Genomic DNA, 26,659 nt, shown 5'->3' with positions numbered 1-26,659 from the left:
ACTCTCCATTGCTGACTCTGGGCGTTCATGCCTGTCCCCAAACCAGTGGTCCCGTGCACTCCTGTCCCTGTTTCAGCAGCCCTGTCCAGAACCTCAAGGTCCTTTTCACTGCTAAAGGCTCCATTCAGTATTCAAGAAAATAGTGGTGGACGAATGCCTCCTCTAAATGCTCAGCTAAGGGCTCCAGAGGGTGCTAGTTGTTTGATTCCTGCTCCAAAAACTAAAAGCATTGGTACCTTGATGCTGTCTGTCAAGGAAGCACCCTAAATTTTCTGGTCTTAATAGTGGATCCCTCAACTGCTACTCCTGTGGTTGCTCTTTAAACTGCAATAGACCCCTTGGTACTTCGTACACAAATCTGATTTATTTCTGTCTCTTTAATTTGTTCTGGCACCGGTTTCTGTCCCTTTGTCCCCTCTGTGCCAACACCACAGGAGGCTCTAGCTCCTTGTTTTAGTGTTTCCTGTGTCTTGGGTGCTACCTTAGGTATCTCTTCTCTTATCGTCTTGCCTGTGCCTCCTGCTTTGTACCATCTATTTATGATGCTCTTGTTGTTTTTTGCTATTTCCTCAGAACCTGGTCCCCAATATATTTTATTTGAACTCTATGCTTTGTCTGAAGAATTTACCTCTAAGCAACTCATTCTGGGACTAATTTTTTGAGTCTTGAGAATAATTATTGTTCTAATTCGATCAGTGTTTATTAGGGGTTTCACGATTTCGATATTTCATCGAAATCGATCGCAATTATGTCATGGTCTCGTGCATTGAAGTCAAAAAGAGGATTGACGATCCCTCCCGCAAATGGCGCAGCACAATGTAGCTCAAACAGCAGCCCTTTCTCCAGAGAATGTGGACATTCTCATCTTCTTAAAGAAAAACTTGAAAATATAAAAATAACAGTTGTTTTGTCTAGCCTCAAATATGTTAATAGTTTTGGTACCTTAAGGAGCATCTTTCTCTCAGATAAAGTTAATAATATATCTTTATTAAAGAAAAAAACTTGTCATTCTCAGGGACCGAAAAAGTCTTATTTTTCATGTTTATCTGTTATAGTAGGATAGAGTTCAGTTTGTTAAGGCTCTAATTGTTCTATTATTTTTTACATGACTGTTCCTGTATTTTTTTATCATTTATTTTGTTATGTTGCACATTGCTGTTTTAATAGTGCACACTGCTGCTACCAAAAAAGCCACTAGATGGCATTACAAATATATCTTAATTAAATTATTTAAATTTGACCAGTAGTGCCTAATGTGGTGTATTACAGATCACTTGTATCACTTTGCATCACTTATATTAAGCCCACCTTTTGAAATATTGTAAATTTGATTAATCAAACCAATGATTGACCATAGTCTAATCTAAAACTGGCATATGCCTCTCTGCTGTAAAAAAAAAAAAGTAAAAAGAAAATCGAGAATCGAATCGAATCGTGATCCTAAAATCAGAAATAAAATCAAATCGAGGATTTAAGTAATCGTGACACCCCTAGTGTTTAGCGGTCTTTGCCTTTGTCTTTATTTCTACAATGAATATGTCAGCTTATTTCTTGGATTCTAACTGTCCTGACTATGAGTATTTAGAAAAAAATTCTGAATAAATATATTCAGCACATACAGTTTTTTACTCAGCAAGATCTACCTGTTCACTACAACATATTTGCTCTTAAAGATTTTCCCACAAATGTACTGCATGCAATAAGTGAAAATTGATCTCTGTGGGAGAAAGGCCACAGCACACCCCATCCATTGAGCAACTGGGATAGAAACCTAATAATTTAAGAGGATTATCAGAGTTTGCACTGTGAAAAAGGTTCAGCAAGTGTTCAATCCAATGGGTATGGGACTGTGTTATTCACACTGCACCATACAACACATGTTCTGCACTTCTAGTGTACAATGTTTCACCATGAATTTGACATTGACATTGTACCAAAAAAAAGTCTAAAATCTGTGTTAGCTGAGCTATTAAAATATTAAGCAATTGCTCTGAAGCTGTCAAGAGACCAAAATTACATGTAAGCTTTTCCATAAGGTATACTAAATAGACAAAAGTATTGGTACACATGCACACTTATTGTTTCTTCTAAAATTAAGGGTAGTAAAAGGAGTTTATCCTGCTGTAATTTCCTTCAAAAACTGACATGAACTCACATGCCCCATACCTGCACTAATGCTTATATTTGCACTGTCATACTCACTTTACCTCCTTTAACCCCTACAACTGTGAACTTTTATGAACTGTATGCACTCATTCACTTTACCAGTCTTAAGCTTTTACACACCTATATTTGCATTAATGTGTATATGGGTCCTGTTCACAATGGTACTGTCATTCCATCTTTAATCCCCCCATTACTATTGCACTATTGTCTTTGTAACCTTTTATTCTATTTTAGAGAAAATTTCGTCAGGCCAAAGTCCGGACCATCGTGTTTTATACCCTGTATACAGAAGAAGCCTATTAGTACTGTCAGTGTTTTATTTCATAAACAACTGAAAGATGAAAAAAATTACAAATACTATTCACTGTATTTCAAAAATATTTAATTTATTGTTTTAAATAGGCCTGTCACAGTAATTGCATTATCGACTTATATACCTTATAATTTTAATAAGAATAATTTAACTTATTGAGTCTATTAATGTGAATCTGTATGTCAACTTTGCTTCAAAATGCTATATTTATTCTATTTGATTTTATTTATATTAGATTTAGGCCTGCCTGTCGTGATAATTACATGGATGATAAATCATACAATATACAGAGAAATGTTTGCTGAACTTGGCCAGAATATCAGTTTTAAAAACAGTCTGTGAGTTTACTGCGACACAAAGCACGTAAACCGTCAAAACAAGAAAAGTTCTGCCGCTTCAAATGAACACTGTCAGAATTAAATCCTTCTTAGTAGTTTATTGGTTTGGGTCCAGACCCAGACAGCGGCCCCCCTATTAGTGACCTCTGGTGTAGGACTTAATTGCATTCAGTGGAAAAATGAATTATTGAAGAGGTCAGGATGTTGGATATTCTCCAATTCATCCCCAACTCTGCTACTCATTCCATTCAACAGTACTGGATAGAGCACCATCATTCCAGAGAACACAGCTCTACAACTCAATGCTGGAGGCCAAAACTTCCATCCATGTAATGCTGCACCCCAATAATTTTCGACTGCAGCCAATCAGATACTACACTTTCGTTGTCAATCACTTTTAGTAAGCCAATCCTCAGACAGACCAAGCTGTCCATCATTTTTACTGCAGCCAATCACCTTAACAGATCTGTCAAAAGAAGGCGGAAACTGCGGTGCTACCGGTTAAACGTAGCGCGATTTAAACTTCTGAACAGCGGTGAAGCTGAATGTGTAGAAGTATTTTACAAAATACTATTTTAACAGTTTAAACACATGTATGTGCTATTGTAGTTAGTCCTGCCTATATGCTGCTCTTAAACAGAAGTTACTGAAAATTCAAAGATTAACCCTCGTGTGGTGTTCATATTTTTGTTACTCGATTACTTTGTTACCTGTATTTAATTCAGAAAAATTAAGCAATTTTACATTAAAATGCTTTACACATGCTCGCTTCACCTAAATTGCAAGCAATATAAACAGCTTACATGGTTAATATTTGCCCTTTACCTTTCTTATGTTACATTTCTTTAAAAAAAGTGCTACTCTTTTTTATTCGTTTTTGAATAAAATGTAAAAGAAACTGAATTAAACTCAAGATATGAGTAGAAAATTAGTTTAGTTTCAAATTTACAAATGAAGCAATGTTTATTAGCCCTTGGCCAAACATACTATATGTAATATAAATGTGTGTGTGTGTGTGGGGGGGGGGGGGTACAGTGTGTGAAAATGTGTTTTGATATATGTTTTTCACAAAAAATGAGCCAATGCCAATGAGTTTGAGTTAGAAAAAATATATTTTTTGTATCATTTGATGAAAAATGAAAACGGGTCCCACAGACCCGAACACCACACAAGGGTTTTTCTGGAATGTCACGTTTTTCTGGAATGTCACATATATATATATGTGTGTGTGTGTGTGTCTGTGTAAATATACACGTTTTAATGCAATTACTGCAATAAAATTAACAAATTAAATTAAATCGTGTGTGTGTATGTATTCAGCCACGCCCACTGGGGCTCTACACGGACAAGACTAGTGATCATTACTTACCCATGACGTCAGCATACAGGTAATCCCACTTTGCTGCCATCGCGATACTGAACAAGAAATCCTGCACGAGGTTGAACAGCATGTTCTTCAGTCTCTGAATGAAATCCATTTGATCTGTGTTACCAATGCCAATTCCCGGCAAGTAGGAGGGAGGTGTCGGCAGCTGTCCGCAGAGTCGCTCCAACGCACTTCCAAAAGAGAACCTCAGACTGATGATAAACGGTATGTTGAGCTTTAGGGCCAAGAGATCTCCACACATGTTCATGGGGTCTGTCACAAGTACATCAAATTCCTCCTGACGCCACTTCTCCAGCAGATCTTCACGCTCAAAGACTCTCCGGCACAGAGCAAGGTAGAAAGCAGCTCTTGCACATGCTTTCATGGTGGCGAGAGCAACTAGTCTTGGCTTAGTGCACTGACTGAACTACAGAGGCAGAGCTGTTGCCTAATGGGTCAGATATCCACAATTGTGCAATCTCCTAATCTGAACAGCAACAGCCCTCTATATGACTACCTGAGCACTTGTCCAACTTACTCTGAATTATTATCTGTGTTTGACTTGAAGGCTCACAAAGAAATTAGGTGGGGCGCTCTAATAAAGACCCACTGCACACTGCTATTAACCCATTCGTTTCCATCCTACTTCCATCCAACACCCTCACAATTCCACCTGTGTCTCTGTATACTCCTCTAGCCCACACCAGGCATCAGGCTACTAATTTATTTACAAAATATGTGATGTTTGCTTCCAAAATTGCCTAGAAAGTAATGCAAATCTGCAGAAGCGGATCTCTTGCAAAGTTTTTTTAATGGGCTTCCTGATCTCAAATTAAACCTCCAGCTCAGCTCTGTGGGGTCAAATGCTCCATCCTGCCTAAGAACAGAACTCCTGGAGCTTCTGCTGCTGATCCTTGCAATATAAGTAACTATAGCCCTTTTAAATATGTTAACACTGTAGCTTGAAGGATCATATAAATGCACAGTGAACTGAATGTAATTGTTAATTAGGGAATCAAGGAAATTGTGATGCAATGGTTAACAACTACTTAAATACTGTAATGCCTCTAATGGCTTCAATAATAATATATCGTAAATTGATATTAACCTTTTGTCTAACTTGTGCAATAGAACATTTGAGAAATATTTTGAATACTTACATTTTGAGTATTTTAGGTCCATTTATAGTGTTTATGGAACTATTTAAAATATTTAGTTTTGTAAAGGAAGCAGTGTTAAAGCTGTTGGCTTATCTCTTTTAAGGTATTGGTTACATTCTTCAGCTGTTTTTTTTCTAATAATAAAGTCTGATTTCTTCATATATTATGTAATTTTTTGGGACAAATAAACCTAATTAAAGCCTTAATTTTAGACCTTAGTGTTTGATATTATATGTACTCCTAACAGTACGGTAAGTCACAAACCTATATTTAAGCGCAGTCGTGCAAAAAACTATAAATAAAAAATAATTATTAAAATACTGTGATATAGCGCGAAACTGTCAGAATCTTGAAAAGTACTGTGATATATTTTGGTCATACCGCCCAGCACTAGTTCAAAATAGACACGTGTCATGTAGTCAATATGTATGGGCTACACAACAAGCAAACATCAAAGCTATAAAAAAGCTTAACATTTCTCCTTTCACTAAAATCCACTTTTTCTTGTTCTTTGTGAAATACTATAGGTCTCTCTGAGTTGTATATGACGCTGCATAGGAAACTGCATAGGTTTCTCAGCCTCTATTGTCTGCAGTAGCTAGTAAAAGAAAACTCTCAGAAATAGGAGTTCATCAGAGAGATGTAAAATGTCAACGTCAACCAGTGACTTCATGGCCTTGCCCACCAAGTATAGGTCGAACGGTGGGCGTGTCGAACGGTGTAGGAGTGTCGAACGGTGGTTTATGCAATAGAGTGGGCGTGTCAAAACTTTACTGCCAAAAAGGATTAAATACACTTATAATAATCACAACTCCACCAATTTTTACCCCATTTTCACACGGTTTGGTTTGTTACAAAGAGCAGAGATATAGTAATAATTCAGGACGCTGTCACACATTACAAATACGTGCTGACATATTTTATATTATGTTCTTTAACAAAGACAGACATATGGTATGGCATATTAATAAGTGTATTTAATATTAATAGTAAATTAATATTATATTTATATGTACATAGACACACGCAAACACACACACACACATATATATATATATATATATATATATATATATATATATATATATATATATATATATAAATTTATGCGCTGAAACGTCAGCTCCAAAAGACCAATAGACGACCACCTTTCGACACGTCTCTTGTCCACCTCGGCTCAGGACTGCCCACAGGCGGAGCTTACAAAACCAGCAGACTGATTGGCTGTTTCTCCTGAAAGGCGGGACTTTCTTCCTGAACCGGCACCACGATTGGTTAAGAAACACACAGCGGTCAGTCGCCTTAATAATAAAGTTTTTTAATTTTTAATATAATACGGGAAATTTACGGGAAAATACTAATACGAGTATTAGTATACTCATATAGTATTTTAGGACGGCGTGAAAGAGGAGTAAAATACGGTAGTTTCCCGGCCAAAACGGGAGACTTGACAGGAACGGGCTAAATAGAAACACCAGCTCAAATGGCATTTATTCATATTACAGACCACAAACAGACATTTAAAATAGATTTTAAAAACGGTGGAATGAGATTTTAATAGTGAAACTATAATTTACTTTGTGTTATTATTATTATTTTCATTTTTTATTACTGATCAGTGTGTCCTTACCCAGTATCTCACTGTAGTAGGCATTCAGCTTCCAAATGGTGAAGGCCTGGAAGGATCCCGTGTGGAAGATGAGCAGCAGCATGTTGTAGAGGCGCTCGCCGAAGCTCATCCTGTCCGTCAGCTGGACTGGAGAGATGGGCACGTAGGACGGAGGGGCTGGAATCTGCCCACACAGCCTCTCCAGGTTATAGCCCAGGGACAGCCTGAGGGAGATGACGAAGGGCAGGTCGAGGAGCCCGGCCAGCAGGTCGCTGCAGGGCATCATCGGGTCGAAGAGCAGCACGTCAAACTTCTCTGCTCTCAGGGAGTCCAGAAGCTGCTGGTTGCGGAGCATCGCCTCGCAGCAGGTCAGCTGGACAGCCTGAATCCTGGAGGCCAGGTCCGCGATCTTCAGAGCCATGCTCAGCCTGGAGGACCTCGCCGCCTCGTGCATCCACAGGTGGATCATCTCCTCCGAGAGCGCGTGGATCTCGTGCCTTTTCGCGGGCACGTCGAACTGGATGAAGTGGTACTGGTGGTGGTCCTCTGGCTGGATGGAGGGGGAGGAGGTGCTGACCAGCACCCGGACGCTGTGGTTCCTCCGCAGGAGCTCGTTTACTAAGGACTGCATGTTGCTCCAGTGGCTGTACTCTCCGGGCACCACCAGAACCTTACCAGCCCCCGCTAAACCCAGGAGAACCACCGCCGCAGCGCACAGCAGAGACCGCACTGCAGCCACCATTCTCTCTAGATCACTCTCTACAGCTTTCTGACCTCCAACACACTACAGTGTGACCTGTGGAGCTGTGTGTATAGGAAGACTCTTCCTCTTCCTGTTCCTTTAGAAGACCATGATCACACATTCTCCACTCAGGAAAACGCTCGCTGGGGCGCGCTATATCTATTGCATCTCAAAAAAAGAATTAAAAAAATAATTGAAAAGTTTCTTTATTTCAGTAATTTAGTTCAAAATGTGAAACTCATATATTATATAGATGTATTACACACAGAGTGATCTATTACAGCCAATAAAAAAACAAACCATTGTCTCAGAAAATTTGAATATTATTTAAAACCAATTAATACTTTTGTCCTGCTTGAAAATGAAATCCACATCTCCATAAAAGTTGTCAGCAGAGGAAAGCATGAAATACCAACTGGTTAGTAATTCAACTTCAGTAATTCAGTAAAAAATGTGAAACTCATATTTTATATAGATGTATTACACACAATGTGATCTATTACAGCCAATTAAAACCCACAAATCAGTGTCTCAGAAAATTTGAGTATTGTAAAAGACCAATTGGTACTTTTGGCAGTGTGAGCAGTATGCCAAGTCCTGCTGGAAAACATAAGTTACATATCCATAAAAGTTGTCAGCATAGGGAAGCATGAAGTACCAATTGGTCTTATATGATATTTACATTTTTTGAGACACTGATTTATGGGTTTTCATTGGCTATAAGCATCAACAATTAAAATAAATAATTGCTTAATAATATTAGAATATGATTTGAATATAATTGAATATAATATTACTTTATTTCAGTAATTCAGTTCAAAATGTGAAACTCATATATTATACATATGTATTACACACAGAGAGTGATCAATTACAGCCAATGAAAACACACAAATCAGTGTCTCAGAAAATTGTAATATTATATAAAACCAATTGGTACTTTTGTCTGTGTGGGCAGTGTGCCAAGTCCAGCTGGAAAATGAATGTTATGTTGCATCTCAATAAAAATTGTCAGCAGAGGGAAGCATGAAGTGCTGTAAGATTTTGTGGGAAAACAAAACTGCACTGACTTTAGACTTGATAATAAAACACAGTGGATCAACACCAGCAGATGACATGTCTCTCCAAACCATCACTGATTGGTAGAAACTTCACACTAGACCTCAAGCAGTTTGGACTGTGTGTCTCTCCACTCTTCCTCCAGACTCTGATCCCTTGATTTACTAATGAAATGTAAAATATACTGATGATCAGTGATGGTTGGATGGTTGAATGATGGTCGATAATACCTTAACTTTAGTTTAAATAGTATATTCTTAAATTTAATAAAATACAGTACCATTCAAATGTTTGGACACACCTTCTCATTTCTATTTTTTCTACATTGTAGATTAATATTAAAGTCAGGAAAACAGTTAAGGGACACATATAAAGTATTATATAGTAAAGAGTAATTTTTTTTTCCTCAACTAACCCCTGATCTAAACCTGATGAACTGAGACGGTGATTTGAGGTGATTGAAGCTGGAGCTTCACAGCGTGAAGGAAAAGCAGCAACTGACACTGAGATTAAAATACCAAGAGTGAGCAGATCTGTCCTCAAAGATAAATGTGAATCTAAAGTATAAAACAGATTCTGGATCAGTGTGTTAACAGAACAGAGTTTGTATTAATATCTTGAAAACTGAAGAAATTCAAATAGTCCAACAGTAAAGGTAGTATAAGTATTACATACAATGAAATGCCAAAGTAAGGGGACAGCAGTGTGTAAATTGATATTAAAGTGTTACCTCAGGGATGAACAAGCACTAATACAATAATATTTAATAAGTTTTATTTATAGCACATTTCTCAACAAAAAAAAACAAAACAAATTCAAACTGTATAACAAATGACATAAAACACATGAACAAAACAGTTTGTTAAACCCAGACATGTACCATACTGTACATAAAGTATTTAAGTGTGTGTGAGTGCATGTGGTAGAAATGCTACATTTCTTAATGAATAAAAACAAACATGACTCAGTAGTAAAGTTAGTCAGAATACTGCACTCGTTATTAACACACACTCAATGCATTTACAAACAACGAACACTTCAAACCATACAGAGTAGTGTTAATCATGCCACTGTCAATCTTCTCACCTATGAGAGATTCATCTATATACATTTCTTTTTGACTGCTTTTACAGACATAATGATTCAGTTCTGTTTAACCTGATCTCCATCTGCATCTGAAGAAAATGGCCAATTACCACAGACCTTAATGTGAATCCATTTTAAAAATGAATGATAAATGGACCAATAGAAATGATCTAAAATGAATATATAAATGAATAAAATCTTTTTACATTGTCTTCCATTAAACAATTTTAATTGAAGGATTGTTTTACCTCTCCAGTAAAACTGGAAAGATGGAGGTATAAGGTTTGCAGGTTGAGAAATGTAGAAATAATCCTTGAAACTTTTCCCAAGAAAGAATTTCTGACTAGAGAGAGTTATAGTGGTAAATACTGTATTACAATCTTTTTGAACTGACCCACATTTTAACACATTAGAACTTAAACATAGCAGCCTTTACCAAAAAAAATCTAATTCAGTCATTGTTAGGTATACTGAAGCTTCAGTATACCTGAATGACATCGTCCCACTCCTTAATGGGCCACACCCCGTTCTCCTGCACGTTGGGCGGAGAGCTCTTCCAGTCCCAGGTCTTCACAGGAACGTTCCAGTCTGGTCCATAGTTGGCCATCACGTAGTCCAGAGTCTCACAGGGCACTCTGACCTTCAGCTCCAGCAGCTCTGTCCAGCACAGGCTGAACCGCGGGAAAACATACCTGTAAAAGAAAAAGATACAGGGTGAACTATAGGGACCAATGTATTGGGACACCAAGGATCAAGGAGTACCTTTCTCTACTGTAAATGTACTAATATTTGGTACATTGCTGTGAGTTTGTGATTGAATTCAGCAACAATTCCAGAGAATAATAACAGGTTTATGTTTATCAGCTTCAGAGAGTCCCATTCTATTGGCAATTCGTCTTGTAATGGACTAGACAAGCTATGTGTGTTAATCTGTATCAGCAATCGATGCAGGTTTAAAGTAGCTAAATGCATTCCTTATAAGGGGTGTCCACAAATATTTGGAAATGTACAGGATTTTTCACACTATAAGGCGCACTATCAATGAATCTCTATTTTTTGGTCTATATGTTTATAAACATAATGCAACATTAGTAACTATTAGTAGAAACCAGGGTGCTGCCATGTTTCCCTTCTAATTTAGCAGGTCTTGCCACTGGGCTAAGCTAATTTAAGTAAACAAAACTGTAACTCTTAGACAAAACATTTTAGAAGGGTCAGACAAGCCAAACAAACGATGGATGTTAATCTACACAGCTTTCTCTCCTGAAAACTGTTTATTTGGGTGTGTAAAGCTCTTCTAATTATCTACAGTAAGCTTAGATTTACAGATTTCCTCTAAAGCTGGAGCATTAGCGGCTAACCGTTAGTGGTTAGCGGCTAATGCTGCCCAAAAGCACTACACTGAGGAACCCTGAGTGTTCCAATAAGCCAGGGCAGTATTAGCTAGCGGTTTGCCCAGCATAGCTTGACTTAACACGGTAAACACGCAGGCAACGGTCCACTGTGGTTAGCGGCTAATGCTAATGCTGCTCCAGCAGTGCTAGCCGGGGATAGCAGCAGGCTACTGGCCGATATACTCATCTCTGGACTGCCAAAAAGCTAGAGCTAATGCTAATACTGCTGGAGAACTAAACTGAAACTCCTGTATAAATGCTGTACTTCCGCGTAGTGCCTCTACTGCTCCTTAACAAAAAAAAAATTAAAAAAATTCATACATAAGACGCACTGATGATTTTTGGGAAAATTAAAGGATTTTACGTCCACCTTATAGTGCGAAGAAATATGGTAGTTTATTTCATGAGATGTATTGAGGACATTTTGTCTGGAACACTGCATAAAAAATCTGAACCAAGACCAAAGGGGGGTTGTTGTTCAGGTATTTGCAGCAGCTGTACACTAAAGATTAAAAAATGGCTAGAAATCTGAAAGTTGCATGTTCAATTACCTAGACTCACTGGTGTGGGGATGGGAGGGGGAGTGAGGGAACAGTGCATTGTTTTCTTTCAACATTCATATTTTGTAAGACTGAAATTTCTAGGTCTTGCCATAACATTTCAAAAGGGTTTAGGCTGTAACTCTGACATGTCTATTACAAAAAAAAAACATTTCTTATTTTGTTTTAACGGTTTTGGGGTAGACTTTCTTGTTTGCTTCAGATCACTGTCATGCTGTCTTGGTTTAAGACGTAATATGATTTAATGATTTCTTTATAGGTATCAGTGTAAGGAAAGAAAAAAGTTATCTTTCTACATGAAAAACATCCTAAGTATTGTAATAGTAGCAAAAAACTTTTATTTAATCTGTCTCCAAAGTGTAAAGCAGTTTCTTATGCAGTAGTACTGTGTAGAAAAGCAAATCGTACTTGAATTTCTTGCCGCTCTTTGCCTGCGTGCCTCCATTCCACACAATGTCACCGTCCTCATAGAAGAAGAAAATGTCCAGTTTAACATCCAGGCCTTGGAAAGAGAGCTCCAGACTGTCCTCTATCTGCACAAAGACAGACAAACCAATATCTTTTTTTTAAAACACACACTAAGATTCTTTTTTTTATTATTATTTTATTTTTATCCCACAAAAGGCCAACTACCCAACCCACTCATTAGGACTCCCCCTATCACTAGTGATGCCCCAACACAAAGGAAGGCGAAGACTAGCACATGCCTCCTCTGATACACGTAATGTCAGGCTCCGCCTCTTTTTGAACTGTTGCTGATGCAGCATTGCCGAGTAGCATCACAGCACAGCGCGCTCGGAGGAAAGCGCAGCGACTAGGTTCTGACACATCAGCTCACAGACTCCCTGTGCCGATCGACATCACCCTAGGAGTGAAGAGGAGAAAGAGAGTCTGTGCATCTACCCACCCAGAGAGCAAGGCCAATTGTGCTCTCTCAGGGCTCTGGTAGCCGATGTCAAGCTACATGAACCGGATTCGAACTGGTAATCTCCTGATCATAGTGGCAGCGCTACGATTCTAAAATATAGCACCACCGACTGGTATATAATAGCACAGAATTGGTGTACAATGGTGAGGAAAAGGACCAGAAACAAAGTGAGGAAGACAAATTTAAATAATCTGTCCTATGAAAACCTGCAATATATTGCCAGAAGCATTCGCTCACACATCCAAATAATTGAACTCGGCTGTTCCATGTCCACAGGTGTGTAATAAAAGCAGCAGCTAGTGATGCAGATTGCTTCTACAAACATTAGTGAAAGAATGGGTCTCTGGCTCTCAGGAGCTCAGTGAACTCCAGCACTGTGGTGCAGTGATACGATGCAGCACCTGTACAACAAAAAGTCCAGTCATGAAATTTCACTACTCACTACTAAATATTCCACAGCCAACTGTCAGTGATATTATAACACAGTGGAAGAGACTGGAAACGACAGCGACTCTGTGCTCTGTCAGTGTAAAATAACAGAGCTGGGTCAGCGGATGCTGAGGAGCATAGTGCACAGAGTTCACCAACTTTCTGCAGAGTCACTACACCAATCACTACACACCTCCAAACTTCATGTAGCTTCAGAGTTCATCATCACTACACACCTTCAAACTGGCAAAACTTTGATGACCTCCTGTGGTGTGAAATGGGATCTACCTTTCCAAACTTATGTTTGAGAGGGAGTCCAGCTTTCTGAAAGGCCTGTGTGATGTCATGCCTGTAGTCCTTGATCCAGATGCCCAGGTCCACATCTTTACTGTACGGGATGATATTACACTGCCGGAACCAGCCTGTGGGAAACAGTAACAATAACATGCTTTTAAATATTGTAAACAGTGATGTTGATAGTCTTTATTTTTGACCACTGTGGTGTTTACTCACCAAGACATGTACCACTACTCAACCAGAACGGCACCTGAAGCTCAGACAGAACTCGAGCAGCCAGGTGGAGCAGACTCTTGGCCTTCATCCTGAAGTCCATAGCCTCTGGAGATGTATCATCTGGGTACAACTGGGCAGAGACAGCTATAATTAAAACTCAGCTTTCAATGGCCCATGTTATAAATACTAGAGCATCTCAAAATTTGAGTTACTTTATTTCAGTAATTTCGTTGTGATCACATATATATCACATATAGATGTATTACACACAGAGTGATCTATTTTAAGCATTGTGTCTCAGAAAATTTGAATATGATATAAGATCAATTGGTACTTTTGGCAGTGTGGGCAATGTGCCAAGTCCTGCTGGAAAATGAAATCCGCATCTCCATAAAAGTTGTCAGCAGAGGGAAGCATGAAGTGAAATGAATGAAAACACTGCACTGATTTTGTACTTGATAATTAAACACAGTGGATCAACACCAGCAGATGACATGTCTCTCCAAACCATCACTGATTGATGGAAACTTCACCCTAGAACTCGAGCAGTTTGGACTGTGTGTCTCTCCACTCTTCCTCCAGACTCTGATCCCTTGATTTACAAATTAAATGTAAAATTTACTGATGATCAGTGATGGGTCAATGATGGACTGATTTTTGAGTTTTCATTGTCAGTAAGACTTAAAATAGATCACTCTGTGTGTAATACATCTATATAATATATGAGTTTCACATTTTTTACTGAATTACTAAAACAAAGTAACTTTTATTATATTATTATACCATTCACATTTTTTGAGATGCACTAGTAAATCAGATTCTGTTTCAATTTGTTTTAGACACATTATACAGTAATTTGGTAGGAAACCTGATAGAAGGCTGCAGCTTCTCGATATCTGCATTCCAGAAAGCGGTTGTTGGAAAGTTCGCCCAGGAAGCGTGAGAAGTTTTTTGGAATCCGCACATCAAGGCCATCTAGAGTGGTCAGCAGAAGCTCTGGCCTGGAAAAAGGAACAAAATCCTTTAATATCATATAAATTATATGCTCATTCAATGTTTCTTCGAAAATTAAGGCTATTAAAAAGAGTTTTGGTGGAGTAACTGTCGGTTATTTCAACAAAATCCACACAACATTTGGACTTATAGGGACCCTATCTTACACCCTGCGCTAGGCGCGTTGTAATGTTAATACACCCCGCCAATAGACTATTTTATAAATCAAGCCAGGTGTACTTTTCTCATCATTATGATAGCAAAGACACATGGACACACCCTAAATCAAGCCTATTGGGAGTCAGATTCTTCTGAGGTTATGGGACTTGGCACAACATCAGCATACTATGTGTTAACTGCCAAATCATTTCTGAGCAAAAAATCTCAATAAATGAGGATTGTGATGTGAACATAGCCTATGTTTAGTTATTAAAAGTATAGACTGCATTCCAATAAATCCCCCTGATCTAGGTCCAGGACTCCAGCTTTGCGTATATAAGATGTGTCCGCTCATGTGCTACCTGTCGTAGGCTCCTGCATAGCGGCCAAAGTCCAGTTTTCCGAAGGGGGCGAAGGTGCGGTCCGCGCTGGCCTTGAGACGCAGGGGTCCGTGCCACAGGTAGTTGCCGCTGCGCTCGTACAGTACGACCACGTGCAACACGCGACTGTTGAAGCGGAACAGGAGGTGCAGAGGGATCTCGCTGCCAATCAGGTCGTCCATGCTGACCAGCCGGGGGTCCTTTCCCCCAACCTGCAGCAGCTCCAGGCCACGGTCCTCTGCTGCCTCCAGCAAGCTGGCCTGTGTTGGAAGAATCAATGAGAAATTTTTTTTTATGGAATTTAGCCCTATCTGGAAGGGATTAGTTTCTCAGGGGGACGTCTGTGAAAAATATTTTTCACTTCTCACTGATAAAAATCTTTGAAAAAAAAAAACAAAACAAAACAAAAAAACAGGAGGACCAGTGAGTTTTTAAGTCTTTCTCGGTCATGACATCGCGTTCAGTAGCTCCTCCATTTCCACTCGCTGTTGTATTTATGTGTGTTTATGTGGAACAAGCCCCCAGTGTAATTACAGTGCGTGGCAGTGGACAAATAGCTATTTTATTAAACGCGAGGAGAAGAAACTCAGAGATGTGGATCCGGACAAGACTAAAATTACCAGAGGACCACAGAGTTCAGCCAAAAACAGCAGGTAATTCAGCCTGTAATTTTCTCAGAGGACATCTGAGAAAAACACATACGCAGTAGTTCCGAACATGAATAAAATTTTATGGGGAGTACCCCCCATAAAAAAAGAAAATTAACCAAGGACCCCCTGTGAAATTAATCCTCTCCAGATAGGACTCTTATTGGTGTAGCCCAGCATTCAGTTACCCAGACCAGGAATTGAACCCTAGTCTGCCACATGTAGGAGCTCACTGGCAGGGGGTGGTGTTATCCACTCAGCCACACTGACCACAAGACTTGATATTGTTCTGATTCCATGACAAGTGTTTAGGAATCTCACAACTTTACCATATACCACTTATTAAGTTGAATTTGGTTTGATTTATACAGAAATCAGTTACACCTCTTAAATTCTAGGCTTGATTATTCATTGCTGAATCCGAATTCAAAAAGCAAGGAAGATTATTTTGGAGCCAATTAAACTGAAGTTAATTATGAGCAAAAGAGGACAAATTGTTGGTGCACGTCTTGCTGGCACATCTGTGACCAAGACAGCAAGTCTTTGTGATGTATCAAGAGCCACGGTATCCAGGGTAGTGTCAGCATACCACCAAGCCATCAACCACATCCAACAGGATTAACTGTGGATGTACAGTGAGTCCAAGAAGTATTTGATCCCTTGCTGATTTTCTTCGTTGGCCCACTAATAAAGACATGATCATTCTATACTTTTAATGGTAGATGTATTCTTACATGGAGAGACAGAATATTAAAAAGAAAATCCAGAAAATAAATCTAAGGAATATATATTAATTGATTTGTATTTCATGGAGTGAAATAAGTATTTGATCCCTTAGTATTCATTAGCAGTTCTGGCTTTTACAGACCAGTTAGACACTCCCAATCAACTTGTTACCTGACCTGAAGCCACCTGTTCTCACTAATCACTTGTGTGAAAAACACCTGTCCACAGAATCAGACAGATCACACAGATTTCAAGTCTCCAACATGGGTAAAACCAAAGAGCTGTCACAGGACCTCAGAGTCAGAATTGTTGACCTTCACAAAGCTGGAATGGGCTACAAAAAGATTAGTAAGGTGTTGGATGTGAAAGTAACAACTATTGGTGCAATTATCAGAAAGTTTAAAGAGCATGACAAATAACATGACAATCAACAGACCTCGGCCCGGTGCTCCAAAGAAGATTTTGCCTCGTGGGGTGGCAATGATGCTGAGAACGGTCAGAAATCGTCCTGCAACCACTCGGCAGGAGTTAGCAAATGACTTGAAGGCAGCTGGGACCACAGTTTGCAAGGAAACAATTGGCAACACTTTGCGCAACAATGGATTCACATCCTGCAGTGCCCGAAAGGTACCCCTGCTGAAGAGAGCACATGTGGAGGCGCCTCAAGTATGCCAATGATCATTTGAAAGATGAACCAAGTTATTGGGAGAAGGTTTTGTGGTCAGACGAGACCAAAATTGAACTTTTTGGCCTCAACTCCACCCGCCATGTGTGGAGGAAGAAAAATGCTGCCTATGACCCCAAGAACACTGTGCCCACCGTCAAACATGGAGGTGGAAGCATAATGTTTTGGGGGTGTTTCTCTGCCAAGGGTACAGGGCTACTTCACCACATCACTGGGAAGATGGATGGAGCCATGTACCGCACAATCCTGAGGGACAACCTCCTCCCCTCTGCCAGGGATCTGAAAATGGGCCGTGGTTGGGTCTTCCAACATGATAACGACCCTAAACATACAGCAAAGGATTGGCTCAAGAAAAATCACATTAAGGTCATGGAGTGGCCCAGCCAGTCGCCAGACCTCAATCCGATCGAAAATCTATGGAGGGAGCTGAAGGTCAGAGTTGCCAAGCGACAGCCCACCAACCTTCATGATTTAGAGAGGATCTGCAAAGAAGAGTGGGCCAAAATTCCCCCTGGTGTGTGTGCTAAACTTGTGGTTAACTACAACAAACGTCTCACCGCTGTGCTTGCAAACAAAGGCTTTGCCACTAAGTATTGAGTGTGTTTGGCAAGAGGGATCAAATACTTATTTTCCTCATTGAAATACAAATTAATTAAAATATATTCTTTAAAATTATATTCTGGATTTTTGTCTTGATATTCTGTCTCTCCATGTTTGAATATATCTACCATTAAAAGTGCAGAAGGATAGTGTCTTTATTAGTGGGCAAACAAAGAAAATCAGCAAGGGATCAAATACTTCTTGGACTCACTGTAAGAGGAAGCTGTCTGAAAGGGACGTTCGGGTGATAACCCGGACTGTATTCAAAAAACATATTTAAATTCAATGTGATTTTATTATTATTAGTAGTATTTTATTATTATTTTAGAGCCAATTAAACTGATGTTAATTATGAGCAACCAATGATTTATCCACTGTGTACAATCAGATGCCAAATGTCATAGGACAGAACCTAATAATATTGTGTTCCATGATGTTTGCCATGTCAAATGAAAGCTAAAGGACACTGCATTGTGTATGGGGTCTACAACATTGCATGCTTATGTCTAAACAAGCAATTACATCCAGACACCACCAATCACAATTTTTGTGTGTGTGTGTGTGTGTGTGTGTGTGTTTGAGAGAGACAGAGCGAGCAGTTGTCGACAGTTTGGAGAAAATTTAAGTGAAGGAAGGTAGGTAGTAGTAGGAGGTAGATGGCTTCAAAAAGGATACGACCTATTCAACAGGCCTTTCTAAATCCCATAATTTGCGTCACCTTTCCATGAGCACATTGAACACTGTCACCCACAAGATAATACCTCACACATTATACAGGAGTGGGCATTCTCAAGCCATCCCCTGAGGTAACACTTTTGGAACAATTTGAATACTACTATCCCATGACTTTTGGCATCGCAGTGTAGAAACTCTTACATCATATTTCCAGAGGTTTCCGAGCAGGCCGAAGGTGACGAAGTCCCGGTGCGTACACAGGAAGGTGCAGTGAGGCTCTTTCAGTTGGCTGTCCCTCAGCAGAATGGCCTCCTGGGAAAGCAGGTTCAGGGAGGCTTTATCCGCCAGAAACACAGGCAGGTTGAACTTATGGGCCAGGCCGAGAAACTTCTTCACCAAGTGCTGCAATTCAGAGATTAAACAATAAATAATCATTAATAGTTCCAGTGTTATTGACAGCTGTGTGAATTATGTTCTGTGATGATGGCTTTGACTCACCCACTGTGCCTCCTTCCCCACCAGGGAGCCTTTACCACCCAATACATGGAGTCCACTCTTTAAAAAATAAAAATTAATAAAATACAATTATTGCTTAGTGAATTAACCCCTTAAAATGCATTTTCCTGTATACAGGATACAGGTGTAGGTGACATAAAAACGCTTTTTTCTGCAGTAAATTAATTTATTTAGATTCTTTGAAATCTCCTACAGGACACTTTGAGAAGCTGCCTGTTCACACTTTACTTCACTTAATAATTCCAAATCATTAACAGGAATCAACCCAAATTCTGCAGGTTTGAAAATAGACTTAAAAAATAGACAAACATAACAAAACTAGACGTTTGGAGGACATAAACCGTTTGATTTGTATTCAGGAAAATATTGATTTTAAAATCAAGTTCAGGCATTAGAAGATTTACTTAAAGGACCAATATATAATAGTAGTAAATGATAAAATGATCAGGATGTATCATCAGATATTAAGGAAACATGTTGAGTGAAAGCACTGGCAGCTCTTGTTAGCAGAGCTTCAGCAGTACGTTCCTATTTTAAGTGTTCACTCCGTCCCGGGTTTTGTGTTTGTTTTGTCCTCTGACTCCTCCTGCTGCTCCTTCCCCAACACTAACACCACCTCCAAGGTTGCCAGCAGTAACACTACACTACAGCAATGGGTGCTGCAGCAAAGGAGCTAACAGAGCTGGTTCAGTTAAACCTCAGCTGCTACACAGCTTAAAAAGCCTCAGCATGTCTCAAAAAAGCTCAGTGACCAAAAAAGGAATATAACAAGAGTGAATATTGGCAGTGAGTTGGAAAGTTGGAGACTTGAGTTCAAAAAGACTACAAGACCGACTGCTACTTTTCTCCTGAACAGGTAAAAGCTAACTGGCTATAGCTAATTCAGTCAGGTACTTTCTCAGAGTTTGCACGGTCCGGTGCATTGCGGAGCTCCCACGGTCCGGCGCAGAGCAAAGCTCGCACGCTAGTACTCTTAAATTGTCTGCCTCTTCTAATGGTCTAAACTTTGTGTTGATTCAGCCTCCTGAATTTGGCAACCCAAATAAGCTTCGGAGGGGTGGGAGGGGGAAGACTACTCTCTGTGATGTTTTGAAATTGGACTGCTGTAACTATTTCACACGCTCACTTTCTTTTCCTACAGAATGTACCTTTAATACATATAGATTTTCTATTACAATTACGCTTTTCAGTAATGTCCCTTATCAATCATGAAAGCTTTTTATGTAATGCTTGAATAGAAATCCTCAAGATTTAGGGGTGTAATGTCAGGCAGACAACTGACAAAAATCCTGGCCTGTTAAAGGGGTTAAAACAATTCTTGATTTTAGAATCAATCTAAAAGGGTATATACGCTGTTAATCATTTATGAAAGTGGTGCTTCAAGGGAAATTCTAACAATTCAGAGTGATTTTATGTGAAATACGCAGCTCTAAAAACTATGAAAGACTAGTAAAATATCCAATAACTTTGCAATGTTGCATGGAAGCTAAAGAGTGCAACGCTACAATGGCCTGTGTGTGGGGTCTCCAGCATTAAATGTGGAGAATCTCTTGTTTATTTGCATGGACAATTCTAGCCAGATGGTCACATAATTCATTTTGGGGCACAATCTATCTGGGACCCACTAGCAGACCAAGCTTTAAGTGATTTTAAATGTCTTACAACTTGCCAAAGTCAACTTAACTTAACTTCTTGTTATGGTCATGATGTGCTACAGCTGGTAGCTTCCCGGTTCCCCATTAAAAGGGTTTGTTTGGGTGGTCTAGGCGGTAAGGAACCATCGAAGAACCACCAACGCACAGACCTGGTTTTACCTAGCCATAGACTGAGAGTCTACCAGCCAAGAAACAGGGGAAAACACCGGTTCCAAAATCGACACCTTACTGTTAGATGGAATTTGTCAGTTGACCATATAGGCAAACATTTGAAAGGAATATTTTGTGGTTTACATCAGAAAAAGTATCAAAAACTATTTTCATGATTCATTTGGTTAATTCGAATTACAGTTTAAATGCAATTTCAAAATGGAGTAAATGCGATTTTTACATACAGACATTTTATTTTTTTAAATCTAAAATATCCGAAAATGTTACTCATTTCTGAAGTGTTTATCCATCTTACCTTGGTTACCAGCAGGGGCGCAGATGGAAATTTTGAACTGGGGGGGACCAAGCTGTAAAATTATATATATATATATATATACGTGTATATATATATATATATATATATACGTATATATATATATATATACGTATATATATATATATATATATATATATATATATATATATATATATATATATACGTATATATATGCTGCAATAAACTTTAGAATATTGTTATTGTTATATGTTATTGTTTTTTGTTTCTTCATTGCTACAGCCTAGGCAAGACCAGGAAGACAATGTTAAACGCAGTGTTTAACGCAGCTCCGCCCTCCGGCTCAACTTTATTCAAATAAATCCGGCCGCCGCACTGTTGGCACTGTGTCCAGTCCAGCCAATCAGGGAAAAGCAGGCTGCGTCCAGCCAATCAGGGAAAAGCAGGCTGCGTCCAGCCAATGAGGGAAGAGCAGGCTGCGTCCAGCCAATGAGGGAAGAGCAGGCTGCGTCCAGCCAATGAGGGAAGAGCAGGCTGCGTCTTCACACACACACAAGCCTCTTACACACACACACACACACACACAGAACAGGCGCATTTCAACCACAGAAGAGAAGCTGAAAGCGGCAGAATATGGATTTATAGAGCTATAGGTTACAGTGAGGTTGGTAAAAAAATAAAAATATTAAACATATGACTGTCTACTTATGTTGCTTCATTTTAATTCAAAAACGAGCAAGGAGATCCAGCGCAGCGGATTGCGTTGAAAAAAGTGCTAGTGGACACGTACCGTAAGGAGCTGGTAACTGCCTGTGTCTGTAGTCTACAGGCAGTTACCAGCTCCTTAGAACCCCGGACTTGAGAAGGTGCGTTAAATTTACATTGGAACTGGAACACGGAGCTCCGAACAATGTAACCTCTGAACTGAACGCTTCCTAGTTTAAAAACGAGGGCATTGTGGAACACAAAACTCCACAAACGTACAGTTAATTAAATTAAAACCCCAACGTTTATGCTTGTAGATGATAGATTTCGGATGAGGTCACTATAAATCTGGGGGGGACATGTCCCCCCCGTCCCCAGTGCCATCTGCGCCCATGGTTACCAGCACCTCTCACAGACGAACGTGCAAATATTTGCGTACCAGAAAAAAGTTCTAGCACTGTTCCAGCACTTTCGACACAAAAACCTGGTTGAATACATGTTTTTTTTACAGGTAAACCTAGTTTTGAACCACAGCTTTGTCAAGTAGTAGTTTTTGGGAAAAAACTATTTGAATCGAAATCAGATGTTTTTTTGTGAAAAAATCGAAGATATTTTTAGGCCATAATTGTCCAGCACAATCGACAACTGAAGCAACCCAAATCACTGTATCAACTATTAAGCATGGTGGTGGTAGTCAGTCCCCAGTATATTGGTCAATCTAACCTTAAACCATGAGCTCAAGGCAGAAAATTGAACATAATTAGATGTGTGAAGAAGATAATGACCCTCAAACCAAAGAGACATCAAGGGTTTAAAATTACTGTCCTAAAGTCTTGATGTCAATCCCATCAAATTCACGTTAAAATAAAAAAAAAAATAATAGAATTAAGAAATAGAATTAAAAACTCCCTCTTTAACCATGGTGTTAAAAATGGAATTCTGTCAGCATGTCTGCAGTATTTGCTTACCGTGGTTATGTACTGTCTGTAGTAGTAAAGCTGAAACAAGAGGAATATGGAACTGGTGGTGATGAGCAAAGCCAGCACCACTGTCTTGTTGATTCTAGGCATGGGGGCGCCTGGTTGGATGTGACTGTAAAGGGCAGGGCCATAAGGCTGACTCCGTCACCATGCTTGTGGTCAGTCGGTGATGGCTGCATGGAGCTCTGCAAACACAGAGACACAACAAAACGAGCACAGAAATTAAATGTACACAATCCAGCATGTATTTGATACCTAGAATCTTTTTTATTAACATTTTATTTACAAAATTCAGCTCCATTAAACTGATAGTATATGTTAATATATTAGACTGTTAGCTGCAGTGCTATAGTAGTATACAGTAGTATATAATGTTAGACTGTTAGCTGCAGTGCTATAGTAGTATACAGTAGTGTATATATGTTAGACTGTTAGCTGCAGTGCTATAGTAGTATACAGTAGTATATAATGTTAGACTGTTAGCTGCAGTGCTATAGTAGTATACAGTAGTATATAATGTTAGACTGTTAGCTGCAGTGCTACAGTAGTATACAGTAGTATATAATGTTAGACTGTCAGCTGCAGTGCTATAGTAGTATACAGTAGTATATAATGTTAGACTGTTAGCTGCAGTGCTATAGTAGTATACAGTAGTGTATATATGTTAGACTGTTAGCTGCAGTGCTATAGTAGTATACAGTAGTATATAATGTTAGACTGTTAGCTGCAGTGCTATAGTAGTATACAGTAGTGTATATATGTTAGACTGTTAGCTGCAGTGCTATAGTAGTATACAGTAGTATATAATGTTAGACTGTTAGCTGCAGTGCTATAGTAGTATACAGTAGTATATAATGTTAGACTGTTAGCTGCAGTGCTACAGTAGTATACAGTAGTATATAATGTTAGACTGTCAGCTGCAGTGCTATAGTAGTATACAGTAGTATATAATGTTAGACTGTTAGCTGCAGTGCTATAGTAGTATACAGTAGTGTATATATGTTAGACTGTTAGCTGCAGTGCTATAGTAGTATACAGTAGTATATAATGTTAGACTGTTAGCTGCAGTGCTATAGTAGTATACAGTAGTGTATATGTGTTAGACTGTTAGCTGCAGTGCTATAGTAGTATACAGTAGTATATAATGTTAGACTGTTAGCTGCAGTGCTATAGTAGTATACAGTAGTATATAATGTTAGACTGTTAGCTGCAGTGCTATAGTAGTATACAGTAGTGTATATATGTTAGACTGTTAGCTGCAGTTCTACAGTAGTATACAGTAGTGTATATATGTTAGTCTGTTAGCTGCAGTTCTATAGTAGTATACAGTAGTATATAATGTTAGACTGTTAGCTGCAGTGCTATAGTAGTATACAGTAGTGTATATATGTTAGTCTGTTAGCTGCAGTGCTATAGTAGTATACAGTAGTATATAATGTTAGACTGTTAGCTGCAGTGCTATAGTAGTATACAGTAGTGTATATATGTTAGTCTGTTAGCTGCAGTGCTATAGTAGTATACAGTAGTATATAATGTTAGACTGTTAGCTGCAGTGCTATAGTAGTATACAGTAGTGTATATATGTTAGTCTGTTAGCTGCAGTGCTATAGTAGTATACAGTAGTGTATAATGTTAGACTGTTAGCTGCAGTGCTATAGTAGTATACAGTAGTGTATATATGTTAGACTGTTAGCTGCAGTGCTATAGTAGTATACAGTAGTATATAATGTTAGTCTGTTAGCTGCAGTTCTATAGTAGTATACAGTAGTGTATATATGTTAGACTGTTAGCTGCAGTGCTATAGTAGTATACAGTAGTATATAATGTTAGACTGTTAGCTCCAGTGCTAAATAAGGTAATAAATGAGTATTTATATTATTTAGTGTATCAGTAGAAGCACTTACTCATCAGAGGAGAGGTAAAATAACTCCGGACTGCATTCATTTAGAAACACCAGGCTCCAGCACACCCAGACAACCCCCAGCAAACACAGCCGGACGGCAGGAGCCGAGGGACAAACAGCACGAAACGCGATTTTGAACAAAGCTCGCAGCACCCCCTCCAAAGCTCTGCAGAGGCAGAAATTGCCACAATAAAAGCGTTTTAAAGGTTTAGAAATGTTTATGATTTTTTTAAGCAGAAGAAAACCATAATGAAAAAATATGGTTCAATGGTTAGTTTCTCTTTTTGGCCATGTTTTTCATGCATTTGTGTTTTTTTTTTTTTTTTTTATCACATTTTGCCTGGAAAACACATTCACATATCGTCACTGTCCAATGAAAATCTTTTTTTATTTTGTGTTTTTTTTTTTGTTTTCTACATAATTTGAACACACAAATTCTCCCTTACATTGTATTTAAATTGGTTGATAAATGGACCAATAGAAATCCTCCAAAATGACCTGAAATAAACAGTTTTTACATTGCCTTCGATTAAAAGTTTAGAAAGTTGTATCTCTTTTCTGTAAAGTTTTTTTGAGACACATGTTTTTCATTGGACAGCAACAATGTGCTCATCATGGAAATTAATTTCACGGCAATATTAGGCTGATTCAGTGGAGACAGTTACTCCAACAAAAGCAGGATAAACTCTTTTTAATATCCTTGGTTTAAAAAAATAATGAATGACTAGCTATCTGTATATTAATGTCTGTAATTTACAGGTCTTAATGTTAAGTTGCTCTCTTTATTGCTGAGCCAGCAGAGGGCAGTGGTGCTCTATCTTTAATTGTGTAGGGTCATGTGGTGCAGAGTTTTAATATACCATAGCGAAGAATTATAAAATCAAAAAAGCATCACAGTTTAATTTATACTGATTAAAACTCGTGCTGTGTCCTGGTGTGGCATTTACAGAGTAATTGATTTCAGTGTTTTTTAGTTTAGTCATAAACACAATTTAGTTTAGTCATAAACTCAAATATTTTCCACTTCTGCGACTCAGGTTTGATCAACTATACATATTGTGTTAAGCTTCAGAAACATTAATAAATATGACGCAGCTAAATGTGATTAAATATTGTGTAAGATGTTTAATCTGTGGCTCCTCCCCTTTACTTTGCTTGCTGTTTATTCACAGCTGCAGCAGTTAGACTGTAGGGCCACCCTAGAGTTGTGAAACCACACTACACACATACACAGTAAATGTTTCTTTATGTTCTTTCTTAGGAACAGAAATGTACAATGTCTCACAGCAATAGAGTGGAGTAACTGTCTAACTGCCTGCTTGTAACGAGATAAAAGAGGGGTCCTGGGGTAATTTTCTCTTTTATGGGGGGTCCTCTGTGATTTTATTCCTGTCCAGAATGACCATGCACGTTTTTCTCAGAAGTCCTCTACTGTTTTTCGCTGAACTCTGTGGTCCTCCTGTAATTTTAGTCCCGTCCGGACTTCGGAGATCCATGTAATCCGGAGATCCACTTAAACACAACAGCGAGTGGAAATGAAGCAGCTACTGAAAGCGATGTCATGTGACCAAGAAAGCCAAAAAACAGGTCCTCCTGTTTTCTCAATTGCAGTCCGGATGCAAGAGTTTTATCACTATCCCTTCCGTATAGGGCTTTAGGAGATTATAAAATAAAGTAAACTAAGTGTAAACTATACATCTTATAATCATGTTTTTTAATCATGCTCGAATCTATATTTATTGTTGATCAAAACTAAAATACAGTTAGTCAGAAGAACTTTAGTCTAAACTAAGTTAAGCTAACTCAAAGAACACTCTGCAATCAGTTACTGTTTAAGTTTTAAGTTGGACTGATTAAGGGTCCAGATCAAAGTTGACATATTTGTTATATTGTATACACTGGGAACAGTGAGTTTTGGTTTCACACT

The 26,659-nt window shown here is 38.7% G+C and overlaps 2 protein-coding genes across 5 annotated transcripts in view; both read right to left on the bottom strand.

The window, feature by feature from the left end:
* ugt2a5 (UDP glucuronosyltransferase 2 family, polypeptide A5) overlaps window positions 1-7,784 on the bottom strand; it is an 85,352-nt gene extending 77,568 nt beyond the window's left edge. For 2 of the 4 annotated variants that reach the window (XM_049466282.1, XM_022665802.2), the window contains exon 1: window positions 4,187-4,583. In XM_049466282.1, the coding sequence (XP_049322239.1) occupies window positions 4,187-4,568 (382 nt within the window). In that variant the 5' untranslated portion in view covers window positions 4,569-4,583. Of the gene's footprint in view, window positions 1-4,186; window positions 4,584-6,973 lie in introns of those variants that run through there. The other 2 variants (XM_049465958.1, XM_022665807.2) reach the window with 2 other exon arrangements.
* A 1,726-nt stretch (window positions 7,785-9,510) lies between these two features.
* fktn (fukutin) lies at window positions 9,511-24,843 on the bottom strand. Its single transcript, XM_049465220.1, has 10 exons — window positions 24,734-24,843; window positions 22,818-23,014; window positions 19,027-19,083; window positions 18,730-18,930; window positions 15,178-15,455; window positions 14,532-14,664; window positions 13,664-13,793; window positions 13,439-13,572; window positions 12,202-12,326; window positions 9,511-10,531 (listed from the first exon to the last, which is right to left on the bottom strand). The coding sequence occupies exons 2-10, from the start codon at window positions 22,917-22,919 to the stop codon at window positions 10,318-10,320; spliced, it is 1,374 nt and encodes a 457-aa protein (XP_049321177.1). The 5' UTR covers window positions 22,920-23,014; window positions 24,734-24,843; the 3' UTR covers window positions 9,511-10,317.
* Window positions 24,844-26,659: the final 1,816 nt, after the last annotated feature.

This window comes from Astyanax mexicanus, chromosome 1 (assembly GCF_023375975.1).
Source record: "Astyanax mexicanus isolate ESR-SI-001 chromosome 1, AstMex3_surface, whole genome shotgun sequence".
Classification (NCBI taxonomy): domain Eukaryota; kingdom Metazoa; phylum Chordata; class Actinopteri; order Characiformes; family Acestrorhamphidae; genus Astyanax; species Astyanax mexicanus.
The sequence above is the reverse complement of the archived record's forward strand: the minus strand, read 5'-3'. Positions and strand labels throughout refer to the sequence as shown.